Source organism: Fusarium poae, chromosome 1, assembly GCF_019609905.1.
Source record: "Fusarium poae strain DAOMC 252244 chromosome 1, whole genome shotgun sequence".
Taxonomy (NCBI): Eukaryota; Fungi; Ascomycota; class Sordariomycetes; order Hypocreales; family Nectriaceae; genus Fusarium; species Fusarium poae.
Genome location: NC_058399.1, coordinates 542,775 through 566,020, shown reverse-complemented (window position 1 = coordinate 566,020; position 23,246 = coordinate 542,775). Strand labels below are relative to the sequence as shown.

Sequence of the window (23,246 nt, the reverse complement as noted above, 5' to 3'; positions counted from 1 at the left end):
CAAAGATGCAAGCCTTTGTATCAACAAAACCGTGATTTTGAATACTGAATGAAGTAGAGGCCACAAAAAATCCACTGTCTAAGTACTCAGACTTTTTTTTCTCCGTGCCATTTGCAAATTCGTCAAGATTTAATACTGATAGTGAGCCACAACCTTGATTATAATCCAGATTGTCGTCTGTTTTTAGCGTCGTCTTGCTCGGAACTCGGGGTCGAGAGCCGAGTTCCGATTACCGGCGCTATCATTTCACCGGCTCTCAATTTTTTCTGCATCTGATTTCAAAGCCGACCACCATATTCATTTCCGTCCAGATATCGAATATGCGATCCAGTTTATCGTGTGAACATTGCAGGTAACGGAATTCGTTGATTAATACTCACCAGAAGAAAGCTGACTTACACTGCGAAGAAAAGCCAAAGTCAAATGCGTCCACAATGGAACTGCGCCTTGCTCAAGATGTGACAGATTGAGAACCTCTGGCTGTGAACTCACACGACCACAGGTTAGATCTGCGAAGAAAGTCGCAAGAAGAGTTCAGACTGCGTCAATTGCTTCGACTCCACGCGGCGATGATGTCTCAGTAATTTCGACCTCGTCTGTCTTGAGTCCCATGACGCCCATCCCATCAAGACAGACATCTTCACACAATGAACTTGATACCATGGACGAACATCTCACCAACTTACCAATGGGCGTCATTCTAAAGGCTTTAAACATATTTACTGCCAAGTTCCCCGAGTTGAGGATCCTCCAAGCATCATCGTTCATCAAAGAGTATCAGACCGTCAGAACCAAAGAGGGCAAAGCATTACTCGCCACGACTCTTGCCATCACGAGAAAGCAGTGTTCTATAGTCACAGGAGATTGGATAAGAGGACTGAGAAGCAGTGACTCATATGCCACGTATGCATGGAGTACATTGTCCGATGCTATCCTCCAGCCGCCAAAGGTACAAGTCGTGCAGGCTCTGCTCATCTTGACATTGTATGAATGGGGTGTACGCGAATATCACAAAGCTTGGATGCACTGCGGTATGTTTTTTGCTACTGGACTATCAATGTTCTAACAGGTTCAGGTATGGCGATACGCATCATGCAATCTCTTCACAGCTCCCGCATCAGTCCCCATCCGCTAGACGTCTCCCAGAACAGCGACACGGACGCCATGGCCATAGCCGTCGAATCAAGAACGTACTGGGCCTGCTTCATTATGGACTGTACCATTAACTCAGGAACGTACAACCCGCGCATGCTTCCAATGTCAGAAATGCAGAAGCTCAAGGTGCCCCGACCACTCAACTACACCGACTTTGCCTTTGGCTTCGACGCTACATCGCTGAATTACAGTGCGGGTGATTTGTCTGGTCTTGCACAGGGTTTCGAGTCAATTGCGCTCGGATTCGATATATATGCTCAAGCCATGTCCTTTGTATTTAACAATGGGCGATGTGCACCAGGCATGTGTGCAGCTGAGAATTGCCCATGGGTTCCTAGCTCGCCATGGTATCAGTGTCGAAGTCGGTTAGAGGAGTGGAGGAAAAGCCAACATGAGAGGCTTTGGTATCCACAACATAGTGTCGTTGTGCACATGACGCTTGGTCACGGTGAATCGTTTATCTACCTGAACATGCTCTACTACCTAACGTAAAATCTCGTTGCTGGTCGATGAGACATACGCTGACAATGCCTTAGTGCCATCATGCTTCATCGCGAATACTTCCCCTTCTTACCCATCGGCGACATGACACCTCGAGGTCCCGTTGACCCTCCACTCCTTGAAGCAGAAGCACCGCCAGGTTGGTGGGACGAAAGTGCTAAAGAGTTGTTCCATGCAGCAGAGCAGATTACCTGTCTGCTACAAGAAGCATCAGAGTGTGGGATCCCATTGATGACACCTTTCTCTGGATTTTGTGCTTTCACGGCATGTTTTCTAAACCTCTACGTGTTCCGATATCCCAGGATGAATTTGGGTCGCAGTAAAAGGGCTGAACAGCTGATGAATTGGGGTCTCGAGTATCTCGAAGAGTTCCAGAATGCCTGGGAGTTGGCAGGTGGTTGGGTAAGTTCCTCTTCCAGCCAAAATAGCTCGAGCTAATAAGAACAGATAAAAACTATTCAAAACTCATCTCTTCTGTACAAAAGAGCTACAGAAGACGAAGGACGATATAGAGGTCGGTCTAGAGCTGATTTCGAGACTTTGCATCAGTCGATCCACGAGTATCGTATCGTGGATAGATCAGATCAGCATTTACAACAGATCAGCCACGCAGATCGAAACTCTTCAAGAAAAGAGGATGGCATAAATTTTTCAGCTTCAACACAGGGCCAGACCGTGAGCGCATCTCTGAATGCCTCTTTGTCTGTCCCTGACCCGTTTCCGAATTGGTGGTCGATGTTGCAGGAAGTCGAGTTTACAGATATTGGGAATCTATGGAATGGACCACGTGAGATGTAAATAGATTATTACAAAAGCAATTAGATATAGCCAAATGTGCAAGTTCTTATTATATATTGAACTTGTATCCCAGATGTTGTCGCCTGATCAGTTGACTGGCCAATCATGTACAAGAGGTGGTAGTTTAGTAGATAGGAATTGAGCTCTCGGGCGGGGGTTAAAATTGCAGTGCAGCGACTAGCTGGCCGCAATCTAAACAGTTTATTTAGATGATGCGAACATTAACTAGTTGCTGGGAGAGGGTTAAAATTGCAGTGAAGAAAGATGATTGCACGACACCCACTCCAGTTGATAGCCAATACATATCCATGTCATTTTGCCACTTTGCATGCAACAAGTATGATTCGGAAGTAATAGACGTCAAGTGCATGGCAAAGTTGGAACGAAAAGTAGGGTACAATGTAGGGATCCCGCGGTATCTTTCCGTAGTTAAGCCATGTAATGAAAGTCAAAAACATAACGTCCTTTCAAGATGTGTAAGAAAGCTACTCGCGATACAGAATAGGTACCTACAGTGAGTTTTGTATGCCTGGATCATCCATTGTGGCTGAAGTGGGGCGATCATGTTTCAGCGGTCTTGTCTCAGATACCCGCAGCTGAAAGGGAGGAAGTGTCCTCCCAACTGAGAACAGCCTAACAGTTGAGTTTAGGGTAAGTGACAAAGAACTCGGTTACTGAAAAGAAATAATTTGTGATATTTGCAGAGTTCCCATTTTTCTGCGTGCTGTAACTTCAAATTTATGTTATGAATATTTTTAAACAGTAGAAATAATAGCACAAAGGTACTCGGAGATTGTAGAAGGGAACGACACAACGGACGTGTAGTTACTATGTACAGAGTAGACTACTCTGTAGTCATGATACAAAGAATGTTAGTTTTCTGTGGACACGACACGTTGAACTAATTTCATTAGGTGGGGCAATATTTAACATAACGAGATAGATCCTTGTACCTCTGGCCCCCTTTAACGGGGCTCATCCCGATTCACGACTTGTTTTTGTTTGTTTTGCTAGGTCTCAGCCCACCCTGTCTAGACCCCTGTTTCGCGGTGAGAACTCGTTCAAATTTCAGCTGCATCAACGCTGATGCCCAAGTTGAGCTGAGCAAAAACTTGGATTGCAAGTTTTTCAATTGTTACAACTTCTCAATCACTACAAGATGGACATTTCGCTTGATAATGACATTCTCAAACAACTCTTTACCAAGGAAGCCATCTCTTTGCACAGCGTTAGTGATGGCCTGAGTGCTTGCAACACCGGTATAAGCGTCCACGTCCCCCAGATTATCGTCGTGGGCGAGCAGTCTGCGGGCAAATCATCGGTCCTCGAAGCTATTTCCCACATTCGATTCCCTGTTGATGAAGATATTTGTACGCGATTCGCGACGGAGTTGATTCTCAACCATGCGGACGAAACTCGCATAGATGCAAGCGTCAGATTTGCAGACGAAACGAAACCAGCCAAAGTTTTCGAGCGGACCAAGTTCCACGAGGATGATCTTCCTGAGATCATCAAAGAAGCCAAAGAGCATATGGGCATCTCGGAAGATGGAAAGGACTTTTCCCAAGATGTTTTGCGCCTTGAAATTAAGGGCCCAAACATTTATCCATTGACCCTCGTTGATCTTCCTGCCCTGTACGACAAAAGTGCTGATGATAAGTCACCAAATGGCAGAGAAGCGGCGGATAAATTAGTCGAGAGCTATATGTGGCAGAAGAATAGTATTATTCTTCTGGTAGTCTCTGCTGATACCGACCTGAGTCAGAATGCAGCTCTCCGAAAGGCAATGGCTATAGACCCGAAAGGACAAAGAACTATCGGGGTCATCACCAAACCAGACCTTGCATTCACCGCGGACGACAAATTATACATCCTGCTGGCGAAGAATCGAGAGCGGATATACAAGCTGCAGCTTGGATGGCACGTCCTCCGCAACAGAGGAGAAGATGAGAAGAGCCTCGAGACCCGTGATGAGGTTGAGAAGTCGTTCTTCGAGAAAAATGCTTGGGGTACCATTCCTAAAGAACACGTTGGGATCGAGAGTCTCCGTACAAAGCTGCGCGGAATCTTATACAACCATATCCGAAATGACCTCGCGGGAGTGATTGCGATCATGGAGACAGAGCTTAAGCAGAGGCAGGAAGAGGTTGCTCGGCTTGGAACTGCGAGACCTACCGTCAAAGAGTGGAGGTCGTACATGCTCACTATTTCCAGCGACTTCCAACGTCTAGCCAGAGATGGATGCAATGGGCGATACAACGATCCTTTTTTCGGCAGTCTCGAGGACGAGGTCCTGAAATTCCGTGCCGTGCTCAGGAACCTCAACCGAGTTTTTGATCATATCTTGAGAACCAGAGGGTCCACTGAGAGCATAGTCGTTGCAGGCGAGGAAGAGTCTCAGGGAAATGACCTTCCCGATTATCTTGCTAGGTTTCTTGAAATCTATCCTTACGAGTTTCCAGAGCCCGAAAAGATCACGATCGAAGAGCTCAGCATCAACCTCGAGAGCAAAGCGGCTGCAAACCAAGGTCGCGAGTTCCCAGGCTCTCCGAACGCGGACCTTGCTATGCAGCTGTTCAAAAGTCAAGCAGCTCCATGGAAACGTATTGCCGAGTTTCATGTAGAGACTGTCATGTCGGTTGCGAGGACCTTTGTTGATCATCTGGTCCAGCGTATAGTAGGATCCCCACAAAACGACTCTAATACGGAGGCCATCTTGACCACCATCGTGGACCCCTGGTTCGAAGAGAAAGAAGAGCTGCTACAAGAAAAGATCGACGAGCTGCTGTGGCCTTACCTTACGGGCTATTCGCTTCCCGTGGATATCGATTTTTACCGCGCATCATCTCAACAGTCAACAACGCGTGCCACAAACCAGATTTACAAGACGCTGCAGGTTCATCACCCACAGTTATTTAAAGACGCATTCCCCACGAACAAGATTACACCTGGAATGGTAAATGGAGCAGTGTCACTTCATCAGAGTTCGCGAGAGGGAGAGTTTGGTACTGGCAAGACCATTGACATGATGCTGACATACTACTTTTGTTAGGTGATTTTCAAGGCATAAGTCCTAAAGTATATATATAAAATTAACTTATAAAAAAATATAGTTTTTAAACCTAAATACTAATATAGGTTTAATCTAAAGGTATATATTATAACTTATAAAGTTAGAATTATAATAATTACTATAAAAGCTCTTATTCCTTTTAAAAGTTAATTATTAAATATTTCCTTATTAATATTAATATTAATATTAATAAAATTACTATATAAAATAATAAACTTTAAAGTCCTTATTAATTCTAATTATATACTAAACTAAGGAATTATCTATAAAAGCTTAGCCTTTATAATTAATTTTACTTTTAAAAAAAGATATTTAATAAAATTATTTAATAGCTTTATTTATTTTTAATATAATATTTTTATTAATACTTAAGGTTAAAATATTATTAATATAAATAATAATTAGATTATTATCTTTATTATTTTTAGCTATAATACCTTTAATTATATAATTAATTATTAAGTTAATAAATTAAAGTTTAAATTCTTATTATATAAAGAAAAAAAGGCCTTAAAGGCCTTTTATAATATTTAAAAGAAATATATTATTAATATATTAAAAGGTAAAATACTTTAAATAAAGTTACTTTTTAATCTTTAGAATAATCTTTAATAAGGAAAATAAATTATTAATAATTTATAGGGTATTTAATAAAAGTAATATTATTCTATAAAAAGTTTATTAAATTAGAATTTATTATATTAAGAATTCTATAAAGTTAAAAGACTAAAAAAGGTTCTAAGGAAGAAAGGAAAAAGCTTATAATTAACGCTATAGCTTTTAACACGATAAAATTCAACACAATAGGCTGACATACTACGATGTGAGTATCTAACACACAAGATGTTCATACAATCTGCTAACAAGTATATGTAGATGTCAAGACGCACGTTCACGGACAACGTGATTAATCTGGCCATCGAGAGATGTCTTGTTCACAGTTTACCAGACATCCTTACGCCAACAGAGGTAAACAACCTCACCGAGGATCAACTTGAGGAGCTTGCATCAGAACGTCCTGAAATGACGTCTCGTCGAACTCTTCTGAATGAAGAAATCAGAATTCTTCAAAACGGATTAAAAAAATACCGTAAATATAGACCCAGAACTGTCGCAGGTAGGAAAGACTTCCAACAATCGACTACCTTGGCTAACAGAAAATGAACAGCCTTGCCCCCATCCAGGCCCTTGACGAAATCCTTGGCTGCTCCGGCAACATCTAAGACAGGGACTGACGTCGCAGTGAACTCGAGACTAGCAATCATGGGCTCTTCCAGTCCGGTCCCAGCAGCTGCAAATGTGAAAGCTTTTGAATTTAGCCTTGCGGCCCCAGTTGGCGTTGTTAAACGTCGAGCTAGCTCCTCCGCCTCCGGAGATGCCGTCCCTAGCAATGAAGGTGTGCGTGTTCCTGGAGCAATAGTCACAAAGCCAGAGCCACAGCAGAATTCAGCAAGCTCAACTCCAGGCACAGCCGCCAGTCTGGTCGGTGGCCAAGCCAGTGTTCAATCAACCCCGGCCATTGTGAATTTTGGAAGCGCGACTCAGCCTCAACAGAATTTGGCAAGCATTTTCGGAAGCAAACCACCTACAGTAGCTCCTCAACAGCAGCAGCAGCAGCAGCAACCACCTCGAGTTGCTCCTCAACAACAGCAGCAGCAGCAGCAAACAAAACCTGTGATGGGAACTGGGACAGGAACGAACGGTTTTGCAGGCTCCCCAAGCTTTAATATTAGTGGTGGCGGGCCCGGCAAGACAAACAGTTAGTTCACCTGTGGGTTTATCGCTTCTTCAATCAAATATGTACTTACTTTATGAAGATTTGCCCGCTACCAACACTCTGTCCAGTCCTGAAACTACACCAAAGCAGCAACTACCGAGCTGGACCGAAGAACAAACTAGGGACTTGGCATGCGGTCATCCATACGTGGACATTGCTGATTTTGAAGGTGAATGCAAGTTCATTGGGCGTATGCTTCACATTTGTCACTTGGAAAATTATCAGAACTTTTCTTCAGAAGAATTGCGCTTTAGTGAAACTATACGACGTTTGGTTATGTTTGGACCTACTCAACCTAGTGAGTCCACATAGACATATGGCAAGAAATAAGCAAAAATTCTGTAGTAAATAAAAACCGAGGTTGCATGTTTTACCAGTCACTTGTGGATCCTTATACGAACGTGCAGTTTTGTGTCTGATGAATGTATAGTATCATGTTCCATCATGGGTGAACTAGATCTTCACGAGATCCATGCGACACCTGTGAGCCTTCCGGTCTCTCGATGGTATGCATTTCAAAGGCGACCTTGACATGAATCTTTTGACTTGAGCCCTCAATATCATCAAGTTGCTCCCAGTTGTCGCCAACTTCACCCCTATAACTCCGCCGTGCTGGCATTGCCTGGGTTGTGATGACTGCACGATTAATACCAGAAAAAGACGTGGGATAAGCTGGGGAACTGTCTGTGGATGAACTGAAATGGAAGCGCGAGCTGGCAAGCTTGCGAAGGGCAGGTAATGAGCCGGCGACTATTCCAATCCCTGATTCAATAGTGGACCAGAGGATGATATGTCCCATATTATCTGCTTGTGTGAGTTAAGTGAACGAGCGACAGTTCATACAGGCTACTTACACAAGTAGTTGTGAGGTTGGGAGAAGCCTTTCAAGTACGGGAGTCGAATGATGGTACAGATTGATGCCCTATAAGAATTGTTAGCTGCATATTAATATCATGAAAATTCACTTACAAGGCAGCCAACCCAAGAATGATAGTAACAGAAATCTTGGTGGCCTTTCTCATGTTGGACTTGTATAGCATAAAACCAGGCAAAATAGCACAGGCCCAATCAGATATAACAGCGGTGACAGATCCAATGTATGCTGTACTCATCAACAGGGGTAGTGAACATTGTCCGCGATTATCCCAGTTGTTGCTAGCATGCTTGCATGCAATTGCGACGGCAATGAAGTTGAATATCGTTGTGACTAGGGTAAAGATGAGAATGATCCAAGCGATGGTACGGTGGACTTTCGTTACGGCGATGCGTAGCAGGGTGACACAGATGGAGCACTTGAGAGGAATTAATGAAAAATTGTAGAGCATTTCGCCGATCCACATCCACTGCGTATACTTTGATTAGAATGAGTCAACAAGAGTTGATGGTTGCTGGAAATAACCTTTCGTCCCTCAACTTGTAAAAAGTCATTAAGATCGATGTCCTTTGTACCCACGCCAGTATAAATAGCATGGATCCCGACTGCAGTAAAAGCGACATGTAGTAACTTTCACATCGTTAGTAATCTGTGTCATTTGTCATGATAGTAACTTACCCAGCCGAATAGCATAAGCCCATCATCGCGCCCAAACATGGAATATTTCCATCGAACGAAACAACGTAAAATAACAACAATAGCAGTCGGAATGAGAAAGAAGATAGACACGCCAATCAAAAGAAGCGCCAGACCCTTAGGGTCAACAGTTGTTGCGCTCTCATCAAGCATATTGACAATGAGATATTGAGCATATCATGCCCACATTTGCAAAACGAACCTAGAACCAGAATACCTGTAACAAGACAGCGCAGGACTCGCATTTTGATGATTTTTGTCTCCTTTCCCCAATGGCCTCATTATGCGAGCCAATCCTTCCCCGCGTTTTGATCTCCCACCATCTCAGATTTTAGTGCTAAAACTAATGAACCTTATCGGTCTTTACAACTATTTATTGAACTATAAAGGCCTAGAGAGCAAGGGTATGGACTCGTAGTTCAACTGTCGCCGCTTCTTATGGCCGCATTGGGTAAGGCCATGTTATAATACCCTGAAACGGATCAGTGATCCTTCGATGAGGCTTGACTAGCACACACAGCTAAATCCGCTATTATTGCCTCTTGTCGAATCACCCGCATACCAATAGATTCAGGGGTAAAACAGAAAGATGGACGGCTATATACTGTCGAATCTGGTTGTTCACACCATGAGTCGACCTGATAGGAGATTCTAAAAGGAAATTAAATTACTCTTAATCGGCTGGGGTGGTTCAGGCTTTAGCATGATGGAGCCTTGGGGCCTAAGACCAGGGTCAATGAAAGGTCACTTTACACACACGGAGCCTTGGGGAATCAGGATTCGGGTAGATTTTAAATGGAATCAGCATGCGAAGTTAGATTGTGTTTGGAACTACCCGACCCGTTTGAACCGTGGCAACATATAGCGGAAGGAACGTCTTTACTCCATTAAATTTTGAATACGTATACGGCCGGTTATCTAATCATTTTCGGATATCATCCATATATTAGTAGACGATGAAGAATAGTAGGTGTTGGGCGAGAGTTAAAATTGCAGTGAATAAAGTTCGACCCCTCCATCAAATCTAGCAAATAGATTTGCTTCATTACTACACAAATAAGGAATGTTACATACGAGTATAGCAAACGCTGAGTCTGTTTGCCAATGGTATTACATAATGTTAAACTACACATAGTATAAACAACTGGTTATGGTAACATTAAACAGAGGCTGCAGAACCTTGCATCTTATTAATCGAGGCAGCCAATTTATTATTTGATCGAACTGCATTTAATGCTATATGCGAAGAAAGTGTTTTCTCAAACACTCCTGTATACAATCAAGAAGCCCTTAACACGATTTGCAGCGATACTGGGTGATTTCTGTTGCAATCTTGTGTTTTAGACTTCGGACTTCGATTCTGGTTTCAACTGACGCGAGATAGAGCTCGCCTTTAGAGCCAAGATGGTTACCGGAATGGACACAATTGCTGTAACACCAACTGAATACTTAGTTAGCAAGTTTCTGTGCCTTTCAAGTAGCATACTTACAGAGAATAGGGAAAATCCAGCCTGACTCATACTTGACGCTTCCAGATTCATGAGGAAAGCTGGAGACATCCAGGGCAAACAGGGAACTTAGAAACGATAGAGGCAGCTAACAAGTTTAACATTAGGTGACTATAAGCATCTGACTGTGTTCTGCAAGACTTACAAAAATAACTGTCACGATCGTAAAGATCAGGACACTCTTGGACTGTCTCGCTGCGTCTTCTGTCTGGATTCTGCCATACTCGGCTTCTTTTATAGCGGCTTGTTTCGTTCGCAAATCTAGAAGACTATTGAGCTTAAATGTAAGTTAGTATGTATTCTTAGTTCAAGTTTGCCAAGTGCAGCCCACCGAGTCGATCACCCTGTCAGTTTCAGCAACCATTGTATCAAGGTCTCCCTTCACATCAGTCGGCGTGCAAGGATGGTAATACTGAAAACATGCCCTCAATTCTTCAGTCTCGAACGCTTGTTTCCAAACGGTTTCTTGGTGCTCTGAGAGGGCCTTTAGCATGCCGAGCTCATCCCTGATATCTCGAACTTCGCGAAGAAGCTTAGCCTCGAGGTCGATAATGTGATTCGAGCTCCCTGGGATTTTCTTGGAAGACCATGGTTTCTGTTGCTGTCGAGTTTGATCGTTGTTGTCTTGGTTAAGTTCTTGAAGAAATCGCTGGAAGAGTTCTGCTTCTTCATTCACCTGTTCAGGCAAATTAGCTAATATCGGAATTTGTTGTATTGTCATCACCACGTACAACGTCCTTGATTGACTCTCGAAAAACGTCAATTGGTGTAATCTTTTTGCCCATGGTGGGGACCGAGTCTGACATGATAGCGTTGGTCGCTGCCCCTAGCATCAATTCCATGACAGAGTGGACCGTAGTGGGCATCGAAATACGAGTCCCCCCTTCACCATTCATCATTCGATCGAGCACCGCATCGTGGAAGTTCTTTCCATTAGTCAATCTGGGGACGTTTGTACCACCAGGCTCAGCTGTTGCCGTGATTATTGTCCCTAGCTCCATGTCAGTCTCCTACTGGACTAGTTGAGAAGAACGTGATATTCTATACCCTCGTCAATGATCCAGATCCAGACTTGACTAATCATTAGGATCCTCTTCCCAACTGTAATCATATGTTAGTCTTTCGTTTGACGTTGAGTTCCAGTGATCCCGTCCTTACATTGTCGATGATACTTCTCCAAGTACCTTGTTAACACTTGGTCGCCGTCTCTGATGGAGGTGTCTTGCAACACAGCGTAGTAGTACTGGTCTAGCGTGATTGGTATATGAGTAAGGTCCCTTGTATTGCGGGTATGGAGCGGCCCGTTGAAGCTATCCGACTTTTGTTTCAGTCGAACACTTTGTCCAGGACTCTCAGTGCCCAAAGTGAGATATGGCATCTGTTACCGAGATTAGTCCCGTATGTAGTGAATGTTCCGAATAGTAGCTGACATATAAAGCCATCGGCTTATGGTGTTCATCGGTCTGATGACTCTTTCCGGGTGACCCAGTCGTAGGGTGTGAAGAGTTTGTTCTCGCATGCTATAGTAGAAGGACGGTCAGTTCCTGATAGATTAATGCTTTTTATGCGTCCATACCTCGCAATGCGGCTTCATGTAACAATGCCCAGCACCAGCTGCGAGCTCGGTCCAGCTTCGATTGAAACGACTGATGATAGCATTATGGTCCATTTCTGATCTTCCCGAGTCGTGCGAGAGTCGAGTACAAAGATCCTATACATGATTAGAACATACTTATGTCGACCAGGAAAGAGACTCTTACCCGCATTAGATGAAGCTATGATATAGTTAGCACAATATGTCTTTCGCATTAGCACATTACTAGCCTTATTCGCAGGGAGATGAATCCATCGAACTTTGGGTTTTTCAACGCCATAGTTGGATTTTTGTGGGTTGCTCCAGAGATTTGTGACATCCATGAGTAGATTTTCGACCCCATGATCTCTGTCCTTTTGATCCTCCTGCTCCGCATCTTCCATTTGAACCTTGAGAGACTCCAGATCCCTTAGACCCACAGTCTTTGGCGCTCGCTCTATGATAGCACTCGGCCCACCCATATAGTCAGGCTCGTAAATTACGTCGTGGATGTTGGCCTTGACGTATCGGGGCATGGTTGCTGTACCCTTTTGGTGAATATCAACGATCGTTAGGAGGGGTATCTCTTCTTTGTCCTGTGTTGGTTCTGGTATAGCTGGAGGCTGGTCGTCGTTTGGATTTGCGACAGAGTCTAGCAATGGCGGTGGTGACTTGAGTAAGTCTTGAATAAGACGACCTACCTTCCCTTCGAGGCTATGCGCTAACCTTGTAGCACTCTCCATCGTAGATCTGGATGAGTGGCCTCCTTTCGATAAAAGCCACCAGACCACAACAGACTGTTTTGATTCAACGGCCCATTCGAGCGCTGTGCGCGTGTCAGGTGTCACAGTGGTATTTGGCGAGCTCCATTGTTCCAACAGACTTTTGAGAACCTTCTCACCGCCGGGTCTCTCGTATTGGGCCAATGCTTCCAAAACCCTAGCTTTTGTACGAGACGGTACCATTCTTTTCCAATCAAGTGACCCAAGAGCCTCGAATTCCCGCCAGAATACACTTGCCAGGTCTCTATGGGCTCCCGAGCTCCGTTTCACGGAAAGGGCTAGCGGAGACTCTCCATAGTTATCGCACTCTAGAATCGCATCAATCTTGGCGGTCAAACTCTGCGGGTTGCTTTGTTGGGTTGATATCAGATTGAGAAGAAACTCGGCCGTTTCCAAGGATCCATTGACAGCCGCGAGGTGAAGAGCTGTTGCGCCTGTCCTTGTTTTATCTTGCGGATTGCAATGAGAAAAGAATTCCATGATGCGTCGACAGTGTCCGTATTGAGATGCAAGATGAAGCCAACTGGCCCCTTGGAGGTTGCTAAAGGAGTGTGCCTGTGGCTTGCATTCGTTGTACTTTTGCAGAACCTCCCAACAATTCATACGAACGGCCCAAAACAGAACATATTCGGCACTGTCCATCATTGTAATCTTGACGGCTTCTAGTTCGCTACCAAAACCACGTATCATAGCTTTAGCAATTTCGATGCGGCAGGAGTCGTTCTCACTAGGAAGTTTCCTTTTCAAAGAATTCGTTGGATAGTATGTGGGCGTTTTCAGAATCTCAATCATGATTTTAACATGATCATTAGTTGCAGAGAAGCAAAGAGGCGTGTGATTATGATTGGATCGTGCTGTAATGTCGGCGCCTTTCGCGATTAAAAGCTTCAAATTGTGAACCTTTCCATGACGACAAGCGAGCGCCAAAGGTGAGATTCCATGGTTGTTCCTGCAGGATAGATCAGGCTTTTTCTCAAGGAGATGCTCGAGGATGATGCTGTCGTCGTCCAAGCTAGCCGGCAACAGGGGGCTTCTTCCCTTTCTCCCATTTATCGAGGCCCCTAGGTTGAGAAGACACTTGACGAGATCGGCCTTCCCTTTTACACAAGCCAGAAACAGTGGCGACTGCCCTTGCCGATTCTCTTGATCAATGTCTGCACCTTCAGTTACTAATCTTTGGAGGATTTCGATGTGGTCTTTCGAGAAGTCTTTTTGACCATTAACAACCTGATGGTAACACGAACTTTGATTTTCATCCACATCCGAGGCCAATGCGCCCCGACACAGCAGTGTGTTGACAATTTCTGGACACAGGTTAAGGCAAGCGAGTAGTAAGGGCGTCAGCTGATATCGATTTTTTGTATGGATAATAGAAGGATCAGTATCCTCGTCATCCAGAATCGCGCTGACTGTCTCCGTGCTCTTTTTGCAGCAAGCAAGTTGCAAGGCGTTCATACGATGCCGACCGGGCTCACCAGCTGAAGCCCCTTTTCTCAACAACCATGCCATCACATTATGACAATTATTAATGGCAGCCAGATGGATAGGTTGGTTGGAGTATATGTTCCTGTCGTAAAGCTGGGACGGTAGCCCCCTTGCCCACAACGTCTTTGCCACCTCCAACGCACCCGACGCACAAGCAAGGTGAAACGGGGTGCTATCCTTTTTGTCAACCACCTTAATCTGGGCTCCCATATCCAGAAGAAAAGTCACAGCATCCAAATTTCCGAATTCCGATGCCAGATGAAGAGGGGTGTTTCCGTATCTGTCAGCTTGGTTGACATCCGCTTTTTTGTTAACAAGCAAGCGGGCGATCTCAACGTTACCACCTATCGAAGCCATGTGCAATGCGGTGCCGCCCATATTCGGAATCTCCGTCTCAGCAGATGCGCCATGTTTCAGTAACACACGGACAACCAAAACTTGCGCGTGAAGTGACGCGAGAGCTAGAGCATTGACGTGAAATGTTTCCTCGATTCCGTCCATGGAACGATGGACCATAAATGTGGTGTCAAGAAGAGTTTTGTCATGTTCCAGATTACTGTTCAGCCATTCGATATTGTCCTGTGCGACGGCTTCTCTGAAGGCCGCCGCCTGCAAAGATTCAGAGCTCGTCTCTATTTCAGTGCCAGGGGGCGTATGGTTAGGATCGTCCATGTTTGTTTATTATCGTTTGGTGGTTCAAAGTGTTTTGGTAGTCTGGAAATTATGAGAAAAAGGAAACGGAATGCCTGACTACATCAAGGTCTAGATCTTTCGGTCAAGAGTATAAATAAAATTTAGTCGTGCGGCCACTTCATAGAGACCAAAATGGATTTTGTGTTTGCGGCTTTTAGGGACATTTTATTGGCTCTTTTCCTATCGCCTCACTTCTTACAACTGAGACATACACGACTTTCTGGCCACGGAAACTACCGACCAGCATATTGTCCGAGCGGAAGTACCAGCACATCTTGACGGGCAGGGTGTCCTTTACATACATGTCTTCCACATTTTTTCAGCTCGTCAAGTATTCAAACCATGATATGATCTATACCAAACCAATAGAGAAACAGAAAATCCCTGTCCAGATGCATATATCCCTGCAAGACGCTCAGCCTTTTTACAGCCCTAGGCCTAGAAGACAATACTACCATGGAGAAAGCTAATCTTGACTGAAAGAGGACAGCATCACGAGATTGGCTCCCCACTGAGTGACAGCTGGCACACAGCTCCATTTTATATATATTATCCATTATCATCTTCATCTTGGCGAACTTAATCTACTATATTTACCATCAGGAGCCCAGTTTAATTCTTCATATGATTAATATCTTCTACAGGATGGTTCATTTCATTAAACTATGCATCGTACTAATGGTTAGGGAAATCCCTTCCCAGCTGCTTACTTACACAATCGAGAAGCCCTGAAGGTGTCTGCCTACTACTAAGCTGGCCGATTCCTTTTAAACGTTCCATCATATCTAGCGCGTCAATTGCAGTTCTGTTTTGCGCACCATCTCTTCTTTGTTCATGGAAGTTGGATGATGAACCAGTAACATGAATAGATATGTCCGTAATTTGATACAACTTCTCATCTTTCGTCAATTGAATCACGATGTACGCATCGGCACCGGTGCCAATTTTGAACATGTAGCGATCTACTCGGAAGATGGAATCCACTTCTGGTAGATTAGTGAAATCTTGAGTGATGGACAAACTGTGTAAAGCTTCCAACCCGTAATTCTCAGGCGTCTTGAAAATGCGGCAACTGATATCAGAGTACTTCCAGATAGTCAGGGTTTGAGCCATACGCCAAGCAACTGCCCGATAATCGAACAAGACTAGAAAGGTCCCAAACTCTTCCATTCTTATTTGGATCATTGTTTGGTGGTCTCGAGAGTAGATCAGCGGTAGAGACGTTTTCGAGGCGAGAGCAGGTGGTGGGACATATCTTGTCGAGCCCGGCAAGTTCCGCAGTAAGCCAGCTTGATGAGAAACCAAGACCAATCTACTTCCAATCGGCTGAGGTGGGTATATCCCTAGTATGTCGTAGCCTTGCTGAACCGGCACTGGGGGGATCGCGATTGAAATGGGTAATAATTCAAACGTGCGAAATTGCTCCGAGGATGATCGAATGACTATGCTGGTTGACTGCGCCTGACCCAAGAACTTTTCAGAGACAAGTATAGGCCTGCACCATCTGGGACGCAAGTACTGTCCCTTCTGAGTCCCTGGGTCTCGTTGAAACACGCTGCAAGCACGTGTTGAGACCAGCGGGACGGCCACAAAGGACTTGGAAGTGCTACTCCCGGAGGAGGATTCTGTCTCATAAGGGAAGGATTCTGTCTCCAAACGAGGGGAACAACTCAGTATCATGTATACGAGTAGTTCGTGCGTCAAGTCAGCACGAATGGGCACCTCCATCTGCAACCCGCGCTGGTTCATTGAGAACGTGGCTGCATTGAATGCCTCCGGTAGAGAGGGTTCAAGGTCCCCGCAGCCTCTGAAAAAAGAGGGATGTGGTGCAAGAAGCGAATCTTCTCGGTAACGCCAATAACTGTCTGGATCTTGATAACCCCAACTGAGCAAAGTGCTATCATCGCTTTTTTTCATAATCTCTTCTTGTAGTCTTTGGAAAGCTTTGAGACCTTCTCCATAGATCATAGGCATATTAACGTCGAATATGCCTAGCAGACAGTAGGCTATATCTTCAGGCTTTGTTGTCTCTCGTTCTTTCATCCAGGACATCCTTTCAGCAACGCTGGCTGTCGAGAGTGTTTTGCGTATTCCTCCACGTTGACGTGTATAGGACAGAAAGGGCGTTCTGATTCCAGTGATCTCTCCAATCAGGTCCCTTGCCTTGCTTCTCGTCAAAATTGGTTTCCAATCTTTATCGTAGAAAGCAAGTTCGATTGGCGCCAGCAGCTCCTGCAACGTCCACCCTCGCTTGAACCAACGGGAGCGGCGAAAGGACGAGTCCTTGATCTTGTGGTCATCGGACGCAGAAACATCGGATAAGTAAGCAAAGCATATTTTTGCTTGTTCATACCATCTAAACATGGAGTTTATTGCCTCATTGGTGTCAGTGCTATCTGACTTGTCAATGCAGCACGTATCAATCCACACATATTTGAGTCCGAACGACAATGCGAGACGACAAGAGTTCTCTATCTTGGACCACCCTGTATGAGTTGCTAAAATGTGCTGGTTTTTGACTTGATGTCTTGAAACGACACCTCCTCGTCTAACCAGGTATGAGAGAGGATTGCATAAGGTGGTGTCTGACGTTCGTTGAGAAATTCAACGAGCTGTAGTGAATTTGCATCGAGAAGCCACATATTGGTACAAATGAATCGGTGCGTCTAGGCATATAAGTGAAGTGATAAGATGACTCGATCTTATGTCGCCCTTCTAGATAGCTAATGATGCGAGAATTGTGCTCTCCTTTAGGTGTGGTCGCAGGACATAACTTTCAAAACCCCATCAACAGACTCTGGCAACTATATGTAAATTTATCCTTTTCCCTATAAACTCCTGCCTTTCATATTTTCGTTTTTTTGGTCTGGTCCAGGCCCCAGCGAACGCCGTGGTAGGCCTCCGGAGGCCGATCATCGCCCAAAGTAGATTGTGACTCTTCCGCCGGCGACTTGTAGTTGGTCTTTCACAACAACAACAAAGTCCTGCATATGCGGTTGGTTCGCACATTAAACAGCCACTCGCTGCCGATAGGCCACGTCAATACCAAACTATGAGTTATTTATTTGCAATGTTCTGGCTGAGTCCGCTGAAGTCTGGTTATTGTAAAGCTACTCATTAAACTTGACCGGTTGGTTTGAGCGATTGTTAGACATGAACAACCTATTTATACTCTTTAATACAGATCGATCCTATTGTGTTTGAAAGGATTACTGGAATAATCATTGAAAAATGAAATGCCTCAATTTTGGTTCGGGATTTATAGATTTGTGTGGACAACCATACTCTGTAGTCTGTCGGAACTTGGATTCCAGCATCGGATAGCAAAACGAAGCTTTGCATAGTGATAGCCATAATTACAATCATATATGATTCCCATGTTGAAAAGAAGCACTCTAAAATATAAAAACTATCAAGGGCAGATACTATGACATCTAAGTGATCATCCTCCCTTCTAGTGCTACCAAGAAGTCCAACCCAACTTTCGAGCATTCCACGTAGCTTCATTAGCCTCTTCCTCCCAGTTTGCCCTCATCCTGTTAAACATCCAACCACCCAGGGTGTCATCAAAGGACCCGCCCCTGACTGGAATGGGTCGCGAAGAGATAGGAGGCTCAACTTTGCCGTCTTCGTCTAGATCAGGAACAGGATCAAACCGGACGAGAGTGACGATACGCTTCTCGGCGTTTGCGCCTACACAATCGGTTTCTGCATCGTTATACATAAAGAACCATCCGCGGTAAAACACGAAGTAAACATCACCATCGTGCTTCGGCCAGACCAAACCAGGAAGTTCAGTGTACTCTTGATCCGGGTCCGAGTCAACCACCATCTCATATCCTTTGCGTCGCTTCTTACTATTCTCTTTGAACCATTCCGTATCGCTGTTTACTTCTTCTTCTTCTTCTTCGCCGTTCTCCTCCTTTTTCAGCTTCACCGCTTTGTTGACTTTACGAATCTGGCGCCAGATTGTACCTCGGGCCTTCATCTCCCCAAGATAGTGCGCGTGACACTCCTCCATTGTGGCTCCTGGCAGGAAGAAGAACTCGTAGCGGAATGGTCCACCTCGCTCAATGTCTCCATTAGTCAATCTATCATGAAGTGCACAGCCGTCAAATTCTTGCGGTACATCTGGGTGAACCATGTAGTAAACCCAAGAGGCCAGAGGAGGTATCTGGCCATCTTCTTTCCAGCAGTCCCATGACATCAGCGCAGGTCTGCCAGTATGGTCTTTGAAGAAGTTGTTATGGTGCACGAGTGGGCCTTTGCTTCCTAAAGAACGTGGGCATTTACCACCCGTACGTTTTCGGGCTTCCGTCTTTTTTTCGGACCATGATGGAGAGTGGTAATCTAGACGAGATGGTTGAGAAGGTGTAGATTCGATGGTATAGATATGGCTAAGTGCGCAAAGGCTGTTGATGATATGAGAAGATAGAAGTACGTACAAGCAGCACTTTCTAGCTGTGCCCAGAGCGGTGCCTAGAGTGGTCAGGGACGGCAGTATTCAGGCCAAGACTGATAGTACAGATGTCACGCTCTAGGTACCCAGCTCCTATAACATGACACAGTTGTGAATGGGAGACTTGATATTCCCAGTAGACATCTTAATCACACTTGCAGATGCTATGTTTTCACCTCGTCACAGTTTCCAGTATGGTGGACTAGGTATTCTGATAATGGGTAGCTGTCAATATCAAACATCGATTCAAGCATTTTCAACATGATTCACTCCCTCCTGAGACAGGAGCGCTTGCGAATTCTCGTTGGCAAATTGGTATAAGTCGAAGAAGAACATGATATTAAATCACAAAGAGCGATACTTACCTAGAGTGGTCCTCTATACTTCAACGGATATCCCGTCAAACAAACGTCACTAGCCAGTCACAACAAAGCTATCACCAACCGTCCCAATATTGCAATCCTACTGCAGTTTTTAATTAACCGCAAACATGCCACTCCAGCCTGAAATTCATCATACAGAATGGCGCTGTAATGAAGAGAAAATTCTAACTGCAGCAGAGTTAAGAGCAGAAGCACGGCAGCTAGGGTATATAAGAGGAATTGCTTCATCTGAACCAAAAAGTTATAGTTTCTGCGGTACCGTAAACCGCATGAAGAACGAATATTGTCGTGGCTGTAGCAGACAACGTGATGCGGGTGCGGATGCCATAAGAAGAGGTCGTACGATTGGTGAACTTGAATTTAAATATGTCGACGACGGCAGAGAATTTTGGAGGTATTGGTAAGCATCTTGAACTCGCGGTCACGATTGAGAGGAGGCGGATGGGATAGGTCATAGCTGTTATAATTGCCATGCACAATGTCAATGTCATTATCGGAATTCCCAATATTCAATTTTGCAGATAATAAACTCCTGCATTGCCCCCCAAAACTCACTTATTTTCCAGGTGACCCAGTAACGCCAACGATATCCTCCTGCTTCTTGCTCTCTCCCTTTGGCACCAGCGGGTTACGGAATTGCCTTCCCTCCTCTTTGCCAGCTTCCCTCTTGGTGTAGATACCCGTCATGTTGCTTACTGCGCGCGTATCTTTGGTCTCATAGTCGGTTGTTGTGCCAGCTGTTGAACCACCCGTTCCGAATGTCTCTTGCAGAGATGTGCTCACATTTCCTTTGCTTGCACCTCCGGCTCCAATCACACCGTTGGATCCAGTTACGTTGAAGTCCTCTGCTGGTTTTCTTCCCAAGTAGTAGACGCCGAAGCCGAGTAGTGAGAGTCCGGCAATAGCGGGGACCATGGCGCGACGCTTTTGGGCTTCAATTGCTTTCGACATGTTGTATATTGTAGATTAGGTAGTGTTTGAGGTATGGGTAGGTTGTGGGATCTTGAAATGAGAGACTGATGTTAGGGTGAATGCGGAGGATGACCTTTGTTGATGAATTTGATACAATTTAATTCTTATGTTTGATGAGAGTAGTAGTGACATCAGAAGTTGTGTATTTATGTTTATTCACTTCTCCACTTCCATGGCGCGGGAAGTCGTAGTTGATATGTAGTCTGAGTCTATGACGGAATGACTTTTAACCATGATGACGGGATGGCGCAGACGACAGTGGAGAGGTTGGTATTAATTAGACATGCCGGCTTCAATTGAAACATAAATTAATTTCAGTTGGTCAAGACAATTGTAGGTTTTTCTTTCTCGAGACTAGGGTGATTCTCTTGGTATCAATTCATTCCACTTCACTCATGTTGATGACTTCATGACGCTACTCAACAGCTTAGTCATCTGAAACAACTAGTGATCAATATATTCAACCAATGCTTGTAGGGTAAATACCGTCTCCAAATTCTACTTTGATGTGTTGCTGATCTCTGTGGTGACTCGTTGTCCCTCTGGCAAATCACGACCAAGATCATCGTGAGTAGCATCCCATTCAGCCACCTCGTCATTGGGTACTTTTAGCAGACGATGCGTGTTGGCACCATTATCATCAACCGAGATGACTTGAGACCGAATGTGATAATTACCCAAGCGAGGAAGAAGCTTCATCCAGACATAATAGTAAACACCGCAGACAATCATAATACCGATACCAACAATCATATAAGTACACCACAGGCTGAGACAAGGTTAGTTATTGTTTATGGATCAATGGATAGAAGGGTACTTACAAACTGACTGTTCCACCATAAATACCACCGACCGGGGGAATCCAAGGCATGATGAGAAGATAGGCCTGGGATAAGAGATACAGAATGACGAGAGCGTACCATGCTCGGAAGTCAGACGGCGGTGTACCAGATCGAGCACGACGGCGGCGGACCAGCAAAAGACCAACGCCCATAGCAGCGTAAAACATGGCTTCAGGGTACGTCTTGAGAGAAACCACAAACTGAAAGGCATCTCCTGCAGGAGGGGCGGCAATCATGAGAAAGGTAAAGGCCCATTTCAAGAGATATGGGCCGACGGGTGTACCGAAAGGTTTAGTCGAGACCCAGAATTCCGTCCAAGGGAGCACACCCTGACGAGCGATTTCTCGAATTTGACGAGACTGACTGACAAGAACAGCAAGCAAGTTTCCGAAAGAACTGAGAAGAACACAGAAATTGAGAGCTGACTCGGCAGTCTTGCCAAAGGCAGTTCGGAAAAAGACAGCGGCAGCCAGTTCACTAGACTCGAGGAAGGTGTCCTTGGGGACTGCAGCGAAGTAGGCGATGTTGCACATAAAGTACAAGACAAATACAATGAGAAGAGAAGCACTGGCGTTTTTCTTGAGGGTAGGAATAGGGTTCTTGATCTCGTTTGCCATGCTGAAAGCATTCTGCCAGCCTGAAAACGCAAAACTGATATTGACCATGGCCTGAGACAGATTATAACCACTGTCAGTAGTTCCTTCGAAACCGTGGCGGAAGTTGAGATTGGGGTCGGGAATGCTGCTGATATTTCCACCAAGGATGACAAGACCAGAGATGGCGATGAAGACAAGCAAAAGCAACTTCAGAGCGCCAAAAACGTTGATGGCCCATAGGGAGTATTTGTTGTGAGCAATGACAGTGATGACAGCCAGTGTGTACGCGGCAATGGCAACACCCTTGAGTTCCCAAGGATCCGGGGCGCGTCCGACAATACGCCAAAGGTAGTTGGACAGAACGATTGCATTACTGCTGCTAAAAGACAACAGCACGGACTGAACTGCAAAGGCGACGGGGAAGAAGTGTTTCGGGCGAGGAAAACCTTGCTCAAGCCAGACGACCTCTGAACCACTGCGGTTGGGAAAGTAGCTGGTGAATTCCATGTGGACTGCCAGACCAGCGATGGCTAGGATGAAGCCAATGACCCAGTACACGAGAGCGAGACCGATAGAACCCGTAAGTCGTAGAATAGTAGCAGGCGTCGAAAAGATACCAGTGCCGACCATATGGTTCAGGTTGAGGAAGATAATGGTAAGCCAGTTGACATGGTATCCCAAAGGCGAACGCGCCTCAACGGGGGCACCGACAGCCTCTTGGTAACCTGTAGTACCATTACCAGCTGCCTGGCGAACAAAGGCGAGATCACCATCGCGGATGACTGACTCTGACTCTGAGACTTCACCCGGGCTGACGGCCTGGCTCGTAGCCTGCGACTTTGAATTAAAAGAGAAGCCCATGATCTGTCGATAAACAGAAGAAGAGTGAAGGGGAGGATGAGCTGGATGAAACGAGTGAGAATTAGGAACAAGATCAGCACCTTATATTATTCGTATTAGCCCCCTATGCCAAGATCCAGTGTCTTGGGTTTTTCTTGTGGACCTTCTATATCGAGCTTCGTTAACCTGTTTAAGCATAAGACCAACATGATTGTCTACCGGCATGGTGTTACCAGGGG

At 45.0% G+C, this 23,246-nt stretch overlaps 8 protein-coding genes across 8 annotated transcripts; 2 read left to right on the top strand and 6 right to left on the bottom strand.

The window, feature by feature from the left end:
- Window positions 1–688: 688 nt before the first annotated feature.
- FPOAC1_000209 (uncharacterized protein) lies at window positions 689–2,454 on the top strand (the record flags this gene model as incomplete). Its single annotated transcript, XM_044844828.1, has 4 exons — window positions 689–1,031; window positions 1,076–1,643; window positions 1,692–2,058; window positions 2,104–2,454. The coding sequence occupies 4 exons, from the start codon at window positions 689–691 to the stop codon at window positions 2,452–2,454; spliced, it is 1,629 nt and encodes a 542-aa protein (XP_044710744.1).
- Window positions 2,455–3,613: 1,159 nt separating this feature from the next.
- Window positions 3,614–7,291, top strand: FPOAC1_000208 (uncharacterized protein; the record flags this gene model as incomplete). The annotated part of the gene is made up of 3 exons (XM_044844827.1): window positions 3,614–5,410; window positions 6,404–6,644; window positions 6,696–7,291. The coding sequence occupies 3 exons, from the start codon at window positions 3,614–3,616 to the stop codon at window positions 7,289–7,291; spliced, it is 2,634 nt and encodes an 877-aa protein (XP_044710743.1).
- Window positions 7,292–7,746: 455 nt separating this feature from the next.
- On the bottom strand, window positions 7,747–9,027 carry FPOAC1_000207 (uncharacterized protein; the record flags this gene model as incomplete). Its single annotated transcript, XM_044844826.1, has 5 exons — window positions 7,747–8,108; window positions 8,159–8,226; window positions 8,274–8,647; window positions 8,704–8,808; window positions 8,857–9,027. 5 exons carry the CDS (start codon window positions 9,025–9,027, stop codon window positions 7,747–7,749), a joined length of 1,080 nt encoding a protein of 359 aa, XP_044710742.1.
- Window positions 9,028–10,214: 1,187 nt separating this feature from the next.
- On the bottom strand, window positions 10,215–14,894 carry FPOAC1_000206 (uncharacterized protein; the record flags this gene model as incomplete). The annotated part of the gene is made up of 12 exons (XM_044844825.1): window positions 10,215–10,315; window positions 10,365–10,470; window positions 10,528–10,659; window positions 10,714–11,058; window positions 11,114–11,373; window positions 11,430–11,483; window positions 11,541–11,760; window positions 11,813–11,902; window positions 11,959–12,093; window positions 12,143–12,157; window positions 12,237–13,834; window positions 14,366–14,894. 12 exons carry the CDS (start codon window positions 14,892–14,894, stop codon window positions 10,215–10,217), a joined length of 3,585 nt encoding a protein of 1,194 aa, XP_044710741.1.
- A 696-nt stretch (window positions 14,895–15,590) lies between these two features.
- FPOAC1_000205 (uncharacterized protein) lies at window positions 15,591–17,279 on the bottom strand (the record flags this gene model as incomplete). Its single annotated transcript, XM_044844824.1, has 1 exon — window positions 15,591–17,279. The coding sequence occupies one exon, from the start codon at window positions 17,277–17,279 to the stop codon at window positions 15,591–15,593; it is 1,689 nt and encodes a 562-aa protein (XP_044710740.1).
- Window positions 17,280–18,375: 1,096 nt separating this feature from the next.
- Window positions 18,376–19,122, bottom strand: FPOAC1_000204 (uncharacterized protein; the record flags this gene model as incomplete). The annotated part of the gene is made up of 1 exon (XM_044844823.1): window positions 18,376–19,122. One exon carries the CDS (start codon window positions 19,120–19,122, stop codon window positions 18,376–18,378), a length of 747 nt encoding a protein of 248 aa, XP_044710739.1.
- A 1,190-nt stretch (window positions 19,123–20,312) lies between these two features.
- On the bottom strand, window positions 20,313–20,708 carry FPOAC1_000203 (uncharacterized protein; the record flags this gene model as incomplete). The annotated part of the gene is made up of 1 exon (XM_044844822.1): window positions 20,313–20,708. The coding sequence occupies one exon, from the start codon at window positions 20,706–20,708 to the stop codon at window positions 20,313–20,315; it is 396 nt and encodes a 131-aa protein (XP_044710738.1).
- Window positions 20,709–21,227: 519 nt separating this feature from the next.
- On the bottom strand, window positions 21,228–23,028 carry FPOAC1_000202 (uncharacterized protein; the record flags this gene model as incomplete). Its single annotated transcript, XM_044844821.1, has 2 exons — window positions 21,228–21,498; window positions 21,551–23,028. The coding sequence occupies 2 exons, from the start codon at window positions 23,026–23,028 to the stop codon at window positions 21,228–21,230; spliced, it is 1,749 nt and encodes a 582-aa protein (XP_044710737.1).
- Between the last annotated feature and the right edge of the window lie 218 nt (window positions 23,029–23,246).